This window comes from Garra rufa, chromosome 19 (genome assembly GCF_049309525.1).
Source record: "Garra rufa chromosome 19, GarRuf1.0, whole genome shotgun sequence".
Lineage (NCBI taxonomy): Eukaryota > Metazoa > Chordata > Actinopteri > Cypriniformes > Cyprinidae > Garra > Garra rufa.
In genome coordinates this window covers 41,033,221-41,045,940 of record NC_133379.1, presented here as the reverse complement: position 1 = coordinate 41,045,940, position 12,720 = coordinate 41,033,221, and the positions used below count along the sequence as shown (strand labels likewise).

The 12,720-nt window shown below is 37.4% G+C and overlaps 2 protein-coding genes across 2 annotated transcripts; both read left to right on the top strand.

Annotated features, from left to right (window-relative positions):
• The first annotated feature begins 3,139 nt into the window (after positions 1 to 3,139).
• LOC141292911 (vitelline membrane outer layer protein 1-like) lies at positions 3,140 to 6,385 on the top strand. Its single transcript, XM_073824960.1, has 5 exons — positions 3,140 to 4,429; positions 4,669 to 4,802; positions 4,900 to 5,013; positions 6,006 to 6,187; positions 6,259 to 6,385. Exons 1-4 carry the CDS (start codon positions 4,232 to 4,234, stop codon positions 6,184 to 6,186), a joined length of 627 nt encoding a protein of 208 aa, XP_073681061.1. The 5' UTR covers positions 3,140 to 4,231; the 3' UTR covers position 6,187; positions 6,259 to 6,385.
• A 2,764-nt stretch (positions 6,386 to 9,149) lies between these two features.
• Positions 9,150 to 12,380, top strand: LOC141292905 (vitelline membrane outer layer protein 1-like). The gene is made up of 5 exons (XM_073824955.1): positions 9,150 to 9,424; positions 9,881 to 10,014; positions 10,161 to 10,274; positions 11,926 to 12,104; positions 12,201 to 12,380. The coding sequence occupies exons 1-4, from the start codon at positions 9,218 to 9,220 to the stop codon at positions 12,101 to 12,103; spliced, it is 633 nt and encodes a 210-aa protein (XP_073681056.1). The 5' UTR covers positions 9,150 to 9,217; the 3' UTR covers position 12,104; positions 12,201 to 12,380.
• The last annotated feature ends 340 nt before the right edge of the window (positions 12,381 to 12,720 follow it).

The following is a 12,720-nucleotide window of genomic DNA, read 5'->3' as shown; positions in this document are numbered from 1 at the left end:
TCATTTACCTCTTGTAACAAACATGCCCTCCAAAAAGAAATAAACAAAAACAGAAAACAAATACACGCATGAAATTTTAACCCCCTAACCCACCCAACTGCCTCAAATGACTTCCCCAAACGAAGCATTATGGCTCCCCCTAGTGACTAGAGCACCAAATTCTTGAAGCGGAGAATTAAATTAAACTAACACACTTCCCACTAAACGAAGTGAAACGGGATAGAAAAGGGTATGTACTAAAACAAAAAAATAATTACAACTCCACAACCAAGTCTTATTCAAAAAGAAAAAGACAACAAAAAATAGTATTCACTTACAGTCTCTATACAAACACCATAGCTCTGCTCTACACAGCCGAATTTATTCTTGATCCGTCCCAGCGACTTGCTTCAGACCTTTGTCTATATATGACTTTGCGTCCGTGGGAGATGTAAACCTTCTGGTATTTCCATTATAGGTGATGCAAAGAGTGGCAGGGAAGCGCAGAACATGACGCACCTTAAGCTCTCTTAGCATTTGCAACAGTTCACTGAATTTTCGCCGTTGTTCCATTACCTCGGCCGTGTAATCCGGAAAGAACAGCACCTTATGTCCCTGGTATTCGAGTTGTCGTCCCTGTCTAAGGCGTAAAATGCGCTCCTTATCCTGGAAGTAATGAATCTGCGCAATTATTGCGCGCGATTTACCTCCTTCCAGGGGCTTTGGCTGTGGAACTCGGTGTGCGCGATTGACGACTGGGGGTTCGGAGAAGTCTTCGAAAAGTTGCGTTATCAGCTCCGTCACGAACTCGGTTGGCCTTCCTTTTTCAGCTCCTTCTGGGATACCGACAATTCTGATGTTATTGCGGCGCGATCGACCCTCAAGGTCGTTAAGTTTGGACTTAAGCATCTTGTTCTCTTTGCTTAAAGTATCCACAGATGTTTCCAGGGAAAGGATACGGGTTTCATGATCACCGGACTGCCCCTCTACCGTCTCGACTCTCTCAATTAACTCTCGTTGCGTCGTTTGTATAGTTCGAAGAGTCGCTTCAAGTTTGTCGAATCTCTCGTCCAAGGCGCTGATAATCTTATCCGAGATCTTCTCCATCATCAGCGACATATCTTTTCCTTCAAGTCCGAGGCCCGCCGTTTGGTCACTCATCGCCATGTTGTCAGTAGCCTCGGGCTGTGACTGGGAAGGTTTAACGCCCAGGTCCCCTGATATTTTCAATATACATGTTACCCCCTGGTAATATTACTAGGAAATATGGAATTAGTTTCCATTGTTATGCTGATGATACTCAACTATATATCCAAACCTGACCAGATGAAACTTCTAACTTATCAAAGCTAACAGAGTGTGTTAAAAATATAAAAGATTGGATGACCAATAATTTTCTCCTATTAAATTCAGATAAGATTGAGATATTACTCATTGGACCAAAAAACAGTAGACAGAATCTCTTGAAGTACAATTTGCAACTAGATGGATGTATTGTTACTTCCTCTACAATTAAAAATATGGGTGTTATATTAGACAGCAACTTCAAAAATCATATTTCCCATGTTCCAAAGCAGCATTCTTCCATCTTAGAAACATTGCCAAGCTACGGAACATGTTACTTGTTTCTGATGCAGAAAAGTTATGCATTCATGACATCTAGACTGGACTATTGTAATGCACTACTAGGTGGTTGTCCTGCATCTTCAATAAACAAGCTACAGATTGTCCAAAATGCAGCTGCTAGAGTCCTTACCAGATCAAGAAAGTATGACCCCAATTTTACAGTCTCTGCACTGGCTACCTATTAAGTTCTGTATTACTTCATACCTATGAGGCCCTTAATGGTTTAGCTCCTGCATACCTAACTATTCTTCTACCATACAATCCATCACGCTCCCTAAGGTCGCAAAACTCTGGACTTTCGGTAGTTCCCAGGATAGCAAATTCCATTAAAGAAGGGAGAGCTTTTTCACATTTGGCTCCCAAACTCTGGAATAGCCTTCCTGATACCGTTTGTGGTTCAGACACACTCTCTCTGTTTAAATCTAGATTAAAGACATCTAAATCTTTAGCCAAGCATTCACATAATGTATCTTATAACCTTGTACTTCAGTTACATCTGATCAAATGATGTACACATCATTTTTGCTTGGTTGGAATAGCAGCTACGCTAATTATTTCTCTATTTGTTTCTCTGTTTCTGCCAAAGGATTAACATCCCGTGGTAACTAGGAATTACACAAACTTCAGTCTGGATTCAGAATACCCGATATATATTGTGGAAACCTGCATTTTCTGTACAGCTGCTTTGCAACGATTAGCATCGTGTAAAACACTATACAAATAAACTTGAATGTTTTTTTTAAGTAAAAACACACTAACATTATAAGTGAAGCTCAGAGAACATTATAAAATAATTAAAAATGCAGTTCATGACCCCTTTGAAGGTACAGTTTCTGCTTTACAGAATCAATTTTTCTTTAAAACCTTGTGCAAGATTAAAAAAAAGGTAAAGCTGTGTCAAAGGGCACATGCTTTTACCGGCAATGAGCAGCACTTGACCCAATCGATCAATGTTTGTCTAAAGTATGTTTACATGCAGGTTATTGACTTATTATCCAAATGCACTTAGTCATTTAGTTTTGCATTGTTTCTCGATCACTGACTGGAACAACAATGAAAATAAACTCTTTCTCTCATGCACGCATTTTCTCACGCACACCTTCATATGACTTCAGAAGACTTATGCAGCAGTCAAGTTGCACTGTAAAACCTAATAAATGTCCTAAAGCTTTTTAGTTGACTTATTGTACAAATAATTGTTGATTTTAATTGCAAAAATCTAGTAATCTGTATAGTCTTTGTTACTCTGATAAACTGATTGTTAAGCTACTTTTTTAAAGTGTTATTTTTAGTTTAATATAACATAGGGGAGATCTGTTAGTGTTTAATCTCTTATGTTTGGTTTTAAACAGATGTCTGCTTTTTTGGGGAGGTCACCATTGTGCTGAAGAGTAGAGCTCTTACCAAAAAAGAAGTATATTTTATTAAATATTCTTTATTATAAGTATATTTTATTAAGTATACGTCATGTAGTAACTATACAAATATCAATGTACAAGTATATGTTTAGTTGTACTATTTCAATACTCATTGGGACTAAATTGGCCCACTTTCTAGTAAATAAAAGTATACTTTTACTATAACAGTAGTAAACTAGTTTACATCTATGTTTTCAGTTTGTGCTGCAAGTATACTAAAAGTGAACTTATATGTATACTGATAGCTTACTAATTAAATAATTGTTAAGCATTTTCTCAGTAAACAACTAGTTTAGTACTGCAAGTATACAGTACAGTTAGGGCATGTTGAAAAGTCCCATCTCATTTTCTCCTCCAACTTCAAAATTGTCCTTTTTTTGGTAAAGAACGCTTGATCTTCTTTGCACGTTCACTTTGTAAATTCTGGGTCGGTCTTCTGCAGTGATGTAGAACAATTTTGAAGTTGGAGAAGACATAAGATGAGAGTTTTCTGACATACCCTAACTCTCTTGAACCAGAATACAGAGTTTATAGACGAGACAAGCGTCTTTTAGGAAAATTTGAAAAGTTTGAAAAAAGACATGAACATCTTGGATGACAAGGGGGTGAGTAAATAGTCTGTACATTTTTGTTCTGGAAGTGAACTTCTCCTAAGGTAAGGTAAGTTAATTAGATTTACAGAATGCATGAATATACTTTTATGATACTTCTCATGCCTCTCAGAAGGAAGACAGTCATACAGGTTTGGAACCACATGAGGGTGATTAAATGATGACGGAGTGACACACTTGCTTCCTTGTAATCACTTCAATTTACTTATTTGCAATTTACTTGAGGAAATGTAAATGCAGTAAATCAAACAAGCAGCTTAACATTTTATAGCCATTTTGCCAAGAAAACAGTTTTCAGGGACACTAGAGATTTTGCTGAATCAGTGTTTGTATTTTCGTGTTTTGAGTCATGTTGACCTGTGCTCCTGGCTGCTGATTGGCTAGAACCAGGAAATCAAAATACTGATAAACCATATAAATGTTTTCTAAAGGAATCAGGCATATTCTGTGGATAGACTGCAGTCAGTTCAGGTTTTCTGTTCTGGATTTGAAAAAATCATTTATTTGAGCAGTTTTACTGTCCCTGGATCAGTTTTTGGTGTAGAAATCAAACTGAATTATCAGTATTTTTTTATCGATCAGGCCAGAGCTGCAGCAATGCATTACTCCATTTCTTTACTGTTAGTCATTATTGGGCTCCATGTGAGTGTTCAGACATACATAATGGATTCTGATCCAGACATCAACAGAAAAAACAGATGGTGGCTGGTTGTGTACTATGCAACCAACTGGGGGTCGTGGGGGTTTAAGGACGTCTGTCCAAATGGAACTTACGCTGCAGGATTCAGTCTAAAGGTAAGTCTGGCACTGAATCCATTACAGTAATATTGGGTGGCATTACTTTAATCATTACTTTATTAGTCACCAACTCATGTTTAAACCACTAAGCATTTCATTTAATTCCAGGTATCTCCAGGGAACAGAACCAGCCTAATACTAAAGGAAATGAAGATGAATGTTACTATGGGATGGTTACAGTTAACTTTTAAATGATTGCTCTTTTATATTTAGCAGTGTTGTGTTGCTTTTTCAAGGTGGAAGAACTTTCCTATGGCTTTTGGGATGATAACACCGCACTCAACGGCATTCGCCTTCACTGCGTCGATCCGTCCAAAGGCTTATCAAACTCTTATGAGAACTACGCCTCAGTTCAGTCAGATGTTGGAAGGTAACGGCCTCAGTCTAAAGGGTGGTAATACTAGTTATAGCAGGTTTGGGTTAATAAGCTACAGTAGACAAATTAATTTTCGTGAATTTTTCTTCAGCTGGGGTGAGTGGACAGAAATCAAATGGTGTCCTTCTGGATTCTTGACAGCATTTCAGCTGAGGGTCGAATCTTCCCAAGGAATCGAAGACGACACGGCCGCAAACAACATCAGGTGAACGCGGTCGTCATTCACTTTGAGGAATTGGCCCAAAAGTATACTTTTAAGTACACTAACAGTAGTAAACTTTGAGTACACCACTAGTTTACATGTATGTTTTTAGTTTGTACTGCAAGTATACTAAAAGTGAACTTTTAGGTTTTTTATGCATTTTTAGTACACTTTGAAGTATAGTCTCAGTAAACTACTAGTTTAGTAGTTCTATACTACAAGTATACTCATAAGTTTTCTTTAAGTGAACTTTATCATAACTTTACATCATACTTTAAGTATACTACTATGTCCTTATTAGGTAATAATTTGTATATATTTTGTTACATGCATATCTCAACATACAAAACGAAAGAAAGAACATAGAATCTACTTGTAAACAAAAACATTTTATTCTAGCTTTATGCATTCTTTTTTACAAACACTTACATGTGGGTAAGTTTCATAAATAAAAAAAATATATATTTAATAAACAACATTTTGAGTATACATGCTAATCAAAACATAGACGGAGTTGATCAACACCCCAAAGCTTGACAGTCATTATAACCTTTTCATAGTTAGACATTTTATTCTATAACGTTACACAGTTTTCCATATCTATGGTTTTGATGCTTTTTTATGCCTGGCGATTTTGTTAGATTACATGTGGAAGCATCTGTTGTTTCTGTGGAAATTCTGTACAGAAGATGTGTTATAGCGCCCCTAATGTATAACAATGAAAACACGGATTCTAAGAGCACAAGTATAGCTCAAGTATATTAAGGTCAAGTGTATATAATTGTCATTTTAAGTATATTTCTGAGAAGTATATAAAGCACACTTCTAAGAAGTATATAAAAAGTAGACTGAAAGTATACTTTCCTATTTTTTTTTTTTTAGTTTAAAAGAAGTATACTTATAGCATATACTTATTATAGTTTTAATAACTGGATTACGAGATTCTGTCTGCGTTTTCAAATAATATTTTTTCTTCTTTTTAAATCTTTTTCCAGATTCAACTGCACTGGAGGGTCTGTGTTGGAGGGCGACGGCACAGCATGGGGCAACTGGGGCTACTGGAGCTCAACATGTGAAGGAAAAGGAATTTGTGGCATCATGACACAGGTCGAAAAGCCACAGGGAATGAGAGACGACACCGCTCTCAATAACGCGTGGATGTTATGCTGCGATTAAGGTGATGCGATCACAATCAAACACTTGGATTGTCACATACTGCAGAGCAACTAAGTTTGGTTTTTCTTTCAGGTTTCAGAGGACGACAGCAAAACAACAAGAAGATCAGATGGATTATAATAATTGATACTATGATGAACCTTGTTAATAAAAAATAAAAATAAATAAAAGCCTAACATGACTATCAAGACCTTGAAAATAGCAGAGGTTGACTTTTTTTATTTTTGTGTCAAAAATCAGCATTGAAGTCTCTTTCTGAGAAGCACCTTGTAGTTTCACACCCTTTATCACAACATTCAACATTAGATGTTTGATTACATGAATGCATGTAGCAGACAGTTTGATGTAAATCAACTTGCACTGCAATGGACAGTGAACTCTACAGGATCTCTACATTAAATTTAAGTGTAATACTGACAACCCTGTTAACAATAACTTGTTACCCTTCTGAGGGAATACAGTATTTATATCCTACAAAATTGAGGTTCTTTGTTGCCATATATGATTCCATAAAGAAGCTTTAACAACCATGAAATCTTTTGAATGCATTAAAGTTTCTATATAGGGAAGAAAGGTTCGTTTAAATATTAAAATGTTTTTCACACAATTTTGTTTCCTTTTTGCTTAAATGGCTGATTTCTGTTTTACAGAATGTATTTTTCTTTAAAACCTCATGAAAGATTAAAAAATGTAAAGAAACTAGCAAGCAAAGCTGTTTCAACAAGCTCTGATCAGTCAGTGTTTGACTAAAGTGTGTTTACATGCAGGTCATTGACTTTAACACCAGAGTTCATTTAGTCATTTAGTTTTGCATTATTGTCTTGATCACTAACTGGAACTAACTTATCTAAGTTTGCTCTGCGGAAATGTATTTCTTCATGCAAAGCAGCATATGACTTAAGAAGACTTATGCAGCAGTCAAGATGCATGAACATACTTTCATAATACTTAAAGTCATACAAGTTTGGACCCACATGAGGGAGATTAAGAGACGACAGAAAGATAATTTTTAGCTAATCATTTCCTTTGACACTTGCTTCCTTGCAATTATTTTTGTTTAAGCAAACGCCTGCCATTTAAGGTTGGTCTTTTATTCTGGGTTGCAATGCATGCTTAATATTTCACTTCAAAAAATACAAAATCAATCAAGCAACTCAACATTTTATATGCATTTTACCAAGCTAAACAGTTTTCAGGGACATTAAAGGTTAAGCATATAGATGTTTATATTCTGTGCAATTGGCTGGAATCAAGATATGACAATAGATTAATTGCATGCATGCATTCTGAAGCAGAAGATATTTTCTTCTTGTTTTTAAACCTTTCTCCAGATTCAGCTGCAGTAGAGGTTCTTTGTTGAAGGGTAATGGCACATATTGTGTATTGTGGCATCACCACACAGATAGAAGAGCCGCAGGAAATAGGAGACGACACCGCTCTCAATGATGTGCAAATGTTTTGCTGCGATTAAGGTGTTGCAATCGTAATCAAACACTTGGATTGACACATACTGTACCACAGAGTAACTCTGGTGTAAGAGGATGCTATAAGAACAGCAAAATCATCATACTATGATAAGCTAACATGAACCATGTCATGCCACAGTGTTGTAAGTGATAATGCACAGTCAGCCAGTCATTTTCACAAAACAGGACGGTCAAGACCCCCTGAAAAGCTGAGGCTGACTGGATCAAATATCAGCATTATAGTCCCTTTCTAAGAAGCACATTGTAGTATCACATCATTTATCACAACATTTTACATCAGATGCTTCATTATAGTGACAGACATAAAGCAAATTACACCGCATTCAATATAATTGTCTTATCTGTTCATGCACTTCCTGGAAATGAACAGCCAACAAACACTACATTAAATTCAAGTGCAATACTGTCAACCCTGTTAAAAATAAACGTTGTGACCTTTTTGAGGACATATTTATATCCTATACACTCTTTAAAATAAAGGTTCTTTGTTGGCATTTATGCTTCCATAAAGAATCTTTCCATTGCCTAAATCTATTTATCATGCAGAAAGTTTCATTTGAATATTTAAATGTTAATCATTTTGTTTTCTTGTTTAAAGGTCAGAATTCTGCTTTACAGTACCTATTTTTATTTAAAACCACATGATAGATTAAAACTATCAAGTGAAGCTGTTTCAGTGAGCAGCATTTGATCTGATCAGTCAGTGTTTGTCTGAAGTGTGTTTACATTCTGTTTATTGACTTTAATATCAGAGTAATATCATTTAGTCATTTAGTTTTGCATTGTTGTCTTAATCACTAACTGGAACTAACTTATCCAAGTTTGCTCTGCAGATATTTATTTCTTCATGCAAAGCAACATATGACTTAAGAAGACTTGTGCAGCCGTCAAGATGCATGAACATACTTTTATAATTTTACATTGTATTTTTGATCACCAATTGGAACAATAATGTTGGGTTTACATGTTTTATGGGGACATTCCATAGGCGTAATGGTTTTTATACTGTACAAACCGTACTTTCTATCACCCTACACCTACCCTACACCTAAACCTAGCCCTCACAGGAGATTGTGCACACTTTTACTTCCTCAAAAAAACTCATTGTGCATGATTTATAAGCCTGTTTCCTCATGGGGACCTAAGAAATGTCCCCACAAGGTCAAAATCTACTGGTATTACTATCCTTGTGGGGACATTTGGTCCCCACAACGTGATGAATACCAGGTACACACACACACGCGCACACACACACACACACACACACACACACACACACACACACACACACACATATCTGTTTGTACCAACATCTTAAATTTTGTTATATTTCCTAATATCCATATAGGGTATTGTTTGACCTCTGACTGCTTTGATTGGATGTCGAAGCATCCTGTATGCTGTTGTATGAACTTGTGTTGTATAAATATGACCCATCTTCCTTAATAAAGCTGAGAATGTTATGGTAGTGCAATAGCTCTTTGTGTCTGCTTGATCAATTTATTAATCTCATCAGTATTTTAATTTGCCAGGCCAGTGCAGCAATGCATCACTTCCTTTCCATGTTGTTTTCACTGCTAGTCATTATTGGGCTGCAGGTGAGCGTTCAGGCCACAGAAAAACGTCCTGAGAGAAGCGCCAACAGACATTACAAATCGGAGCTGACGGTGACGAATGGAAAGACATGGGGGTCCTGGGGCCACAAGGAAATGTGTCCAAGTGGAACATTTGCTGCAGGGTTCAGCCTTAAGGTAAGCTAAAAACTGACTTAATTACAGTAATATGTGGGTGGTTAAATGCTTAAAAGTGTACGCTTGTGACTGAGGGTTGAAGGTTCAAACCCTTAATGAAAATGAACTCCAGAGTTACTGTTAGTAATTCAAACTGCACCTGCTCAAGTTTTGGGTCTGCTGAATAATAAAGAAACATTTGAATGCTTAGAAGCAAGTTGAATGTTCCTCTGGATTGGGTTAGTCCAGGGATTCCCAGCTGCTCCTGAAGGCACACCAACAATAAACGTTTTTGAACAAACTTGATTCAACTCATCAGCTCTTTAGTAGAGACTCCAAGTCCTGAAATAGACAGGTCAGAGAAGGGAAACATCTGAAATGTGTGATGCTGCTGTACCTCCAGGAATACTGGAGTTTGGCATTAGGGTTACTGCTTTTCTCTTTAGAATTTGTCTTAGTGTTGTTGTTGTTTTTTAGGTGGAAGGTCCACTTTATGGTCAAAAGTATGATAACACTGCACTCAACGGGATTCGCCTTCACTGCATTACTATGATAGAAAGCATTTTACACTCGTATCACGACTACTCCACAGTTCGGTCAGAAGCAGGCAGGTAATGGGCTCAGTCTAAAGAGAAATCATTTACGTGCGGTTATTGAGAATTGTCTCGTTAAGAGACAGTTTCTTCATAAGCTAAAAGCACAAAATAATCTTCTAAAAAATTAATTTGATCAATAAAATCTTGTATTTTTTCTTCAGCTGGGGTCGGTGGACAGATATCAAATGGTGTCCTTCTGGATTCTTGACTGCTTTTGTGCTGAGAGTTGAAAAATCTCAAGGAGATGGTGACGACACGGCCGCAAACAACATCTGGTGAGAATGTGATTTTGTGATTTCTCTTAGTCAAAATGACCTGCTTTAAATCTTAAGTTTAAATCTTCAGAGAGTACCATTGCTATGGAAAACATCGTGTCTGGTTCCAGTGCCTAAGAATAGACATCCTAAGGCACTGAATGACTACAGACCCATCGCATTAACCTCTCACTTAATGAAGGTTATGGAGAGATTGGTTTTGGCATACCTCAGACTGCTAGTGTATCCATCACTTGACCCTCTGCAGTTTGCTTATCAGCCCCGGGTGGGTGTGGAAGATGCAATTATCTATCTACTGCAGAAGGCATATTGTTCACTGGATAGACCTAACACCATAGTTCGCATCCTGTTTTTTGATTTTTCCAGCGCGTTCAATACTATTCAGCCAAGATTGTTGAAGGCAAAACTGGACGAGATGCAAGTGGACGCTTCATTAATCACTTGGATCCATGATTATCTAACGGGCAGGCCTCAGTTTGTGAGACTACAAGGATGTGTGTCTGAACGTTTGATAAGTAATATCGGTGCCCCCCAGGGAACTGTGCTATCTCCTTTCTTGTTTACAATTTACACTGCAGACTTTAAGTACAGTTCTGAGTTATGTCATCTGCAAAAATACTCTGATGACACAGCCATAGTAAGCTGGGTGGAGAACAAGGATGAGGATGAGTACAGGGAGTTGGTTGATGGCTTTGTGAGGTGGTGTGGGGTAAATAGCTTGAGGTTAAATGTGGCGAAAACAAAAGAAATGGTCATAGATTTCAGCAGGAATAAGACCCCACCATCTCCAGTTTGCATCGGGGGGACCTATGTGGAACATGTGAAATCATATAAGTACTTGGGAGTTGAGTTGGACAACAAGTTGGCATGGTCTACAAACACTGAAGCTGTTTATAAGAAGGGCCTAAGCCGGCTATATTTTTTGAGGAAGCTAAAGTCTTTCAATGTGTGCAACAGGATACTTAAGATGTTTTATCAGACTGCTGTGGCGAGTACTATCTTCTTTGCTGTGGGGTGTTGGGGTATGGGACTTAAGACAAAGGATGCCAACAGACTAAACAAACTCATCAAAAAGGCTGAATCTGTTGTCGGTTCTGAGCTTAGTACTTTGGAGGAAGTGGCTAAGGATAGAGTGCTGACAAAGCTGTTAGCGATCATCAGCAATGAAACTCATCCTCTCCATAAGACTCTGGACAATCTTAAGAGTAGCTTCAGCAACAGGCTTATTCATCCTTGTTGCTTGAAGGAACGTTATAGGAAATCATTTCTACCTAGCGCTATTAGACTGTATAATTTGTCTGTCTAGAGAAGTTGTGTTTATTGATGTATTGAGCTGCCATGACGATTTAATTTCCCTTTGGGATTAATAAAGTTTATCAATCAATCAATCAATCAATCAATTTATAATCAGCACCAAATCTTTTTGGAACTGACTGATTGTAGGTCTCACTGTGCACTTCCGTTTTGTGGATAATTGTGCTAAGATTTACTCAAGTTTGCTCAAAATAAACTTAAAACTTAGCTGAGCAACTGAAACCAGTTTTGTGCCACAGGCCTCTAGTCAAGTTCCAAGAATTTGTTTAGCCTTGTTTCGTTAGTATTGATTGAAAAAACATATTTTATTATAATGCTACATTCAAATTTCTTCCAGGTTCAAATGCGGTGGAGGATCTGTTCTGCAGGGTGACGGCACACACTGGGGCGATTGGGGCGACTGGAGTCAAACATGTCAAGGAGCGATCTGTGGTATCAAGACAAGGCTAGAAGAGCCACAGGGCACTGGAGACGACACCGCTCTCAATGACGTACGAATGTACTGCTGCAATTAAGGTGATGCGATCACAGTAAAAAACTTGAATTGCAGAGCTGTTTATAAGATCTCAGTGATCTAAGTGCTGGGTAATCTCAGTTTGGCTTTTCTTTCAGGCATTAAGAGGACGACAATAAGAACAGCGTTATCAGATGGATTGTAACAATTGATCACAAGCATGAGATGTGATCAGGACCTCAACACAAAGCAGAGGCTGACTGTACATCATCTCACTTATCTTATCAGTTCATGCATAATAAAGTGTTACCTGTCATTTTCATCTATTAAAATATTCATTTTGCTTGAGATGACATTAGTGTTTGTCTGTTGATTAACGTGCTTATTTATTGACCTGATTACAGTTTTTGACAGACGCTAGGACACATTTCTCAATACTTAGGTCACTTTTGCCAAACTCTACACACAGTGAGCACAACAAAAGTCTATGTGAGCTAAACTTAGGATCAATTATCATTGTTTTGGCACAAAATGCATTCAATGACTACATCTCTCAAATTTCATGAATTGTTTTCTCACTCAGACACAACAACTGACAAAAATCTTTGTACGTTCAGGACATTTTGCACGTGCTTACATACTGTTTTCAAAACTGTTAAACTTATGTTCAAAACAATA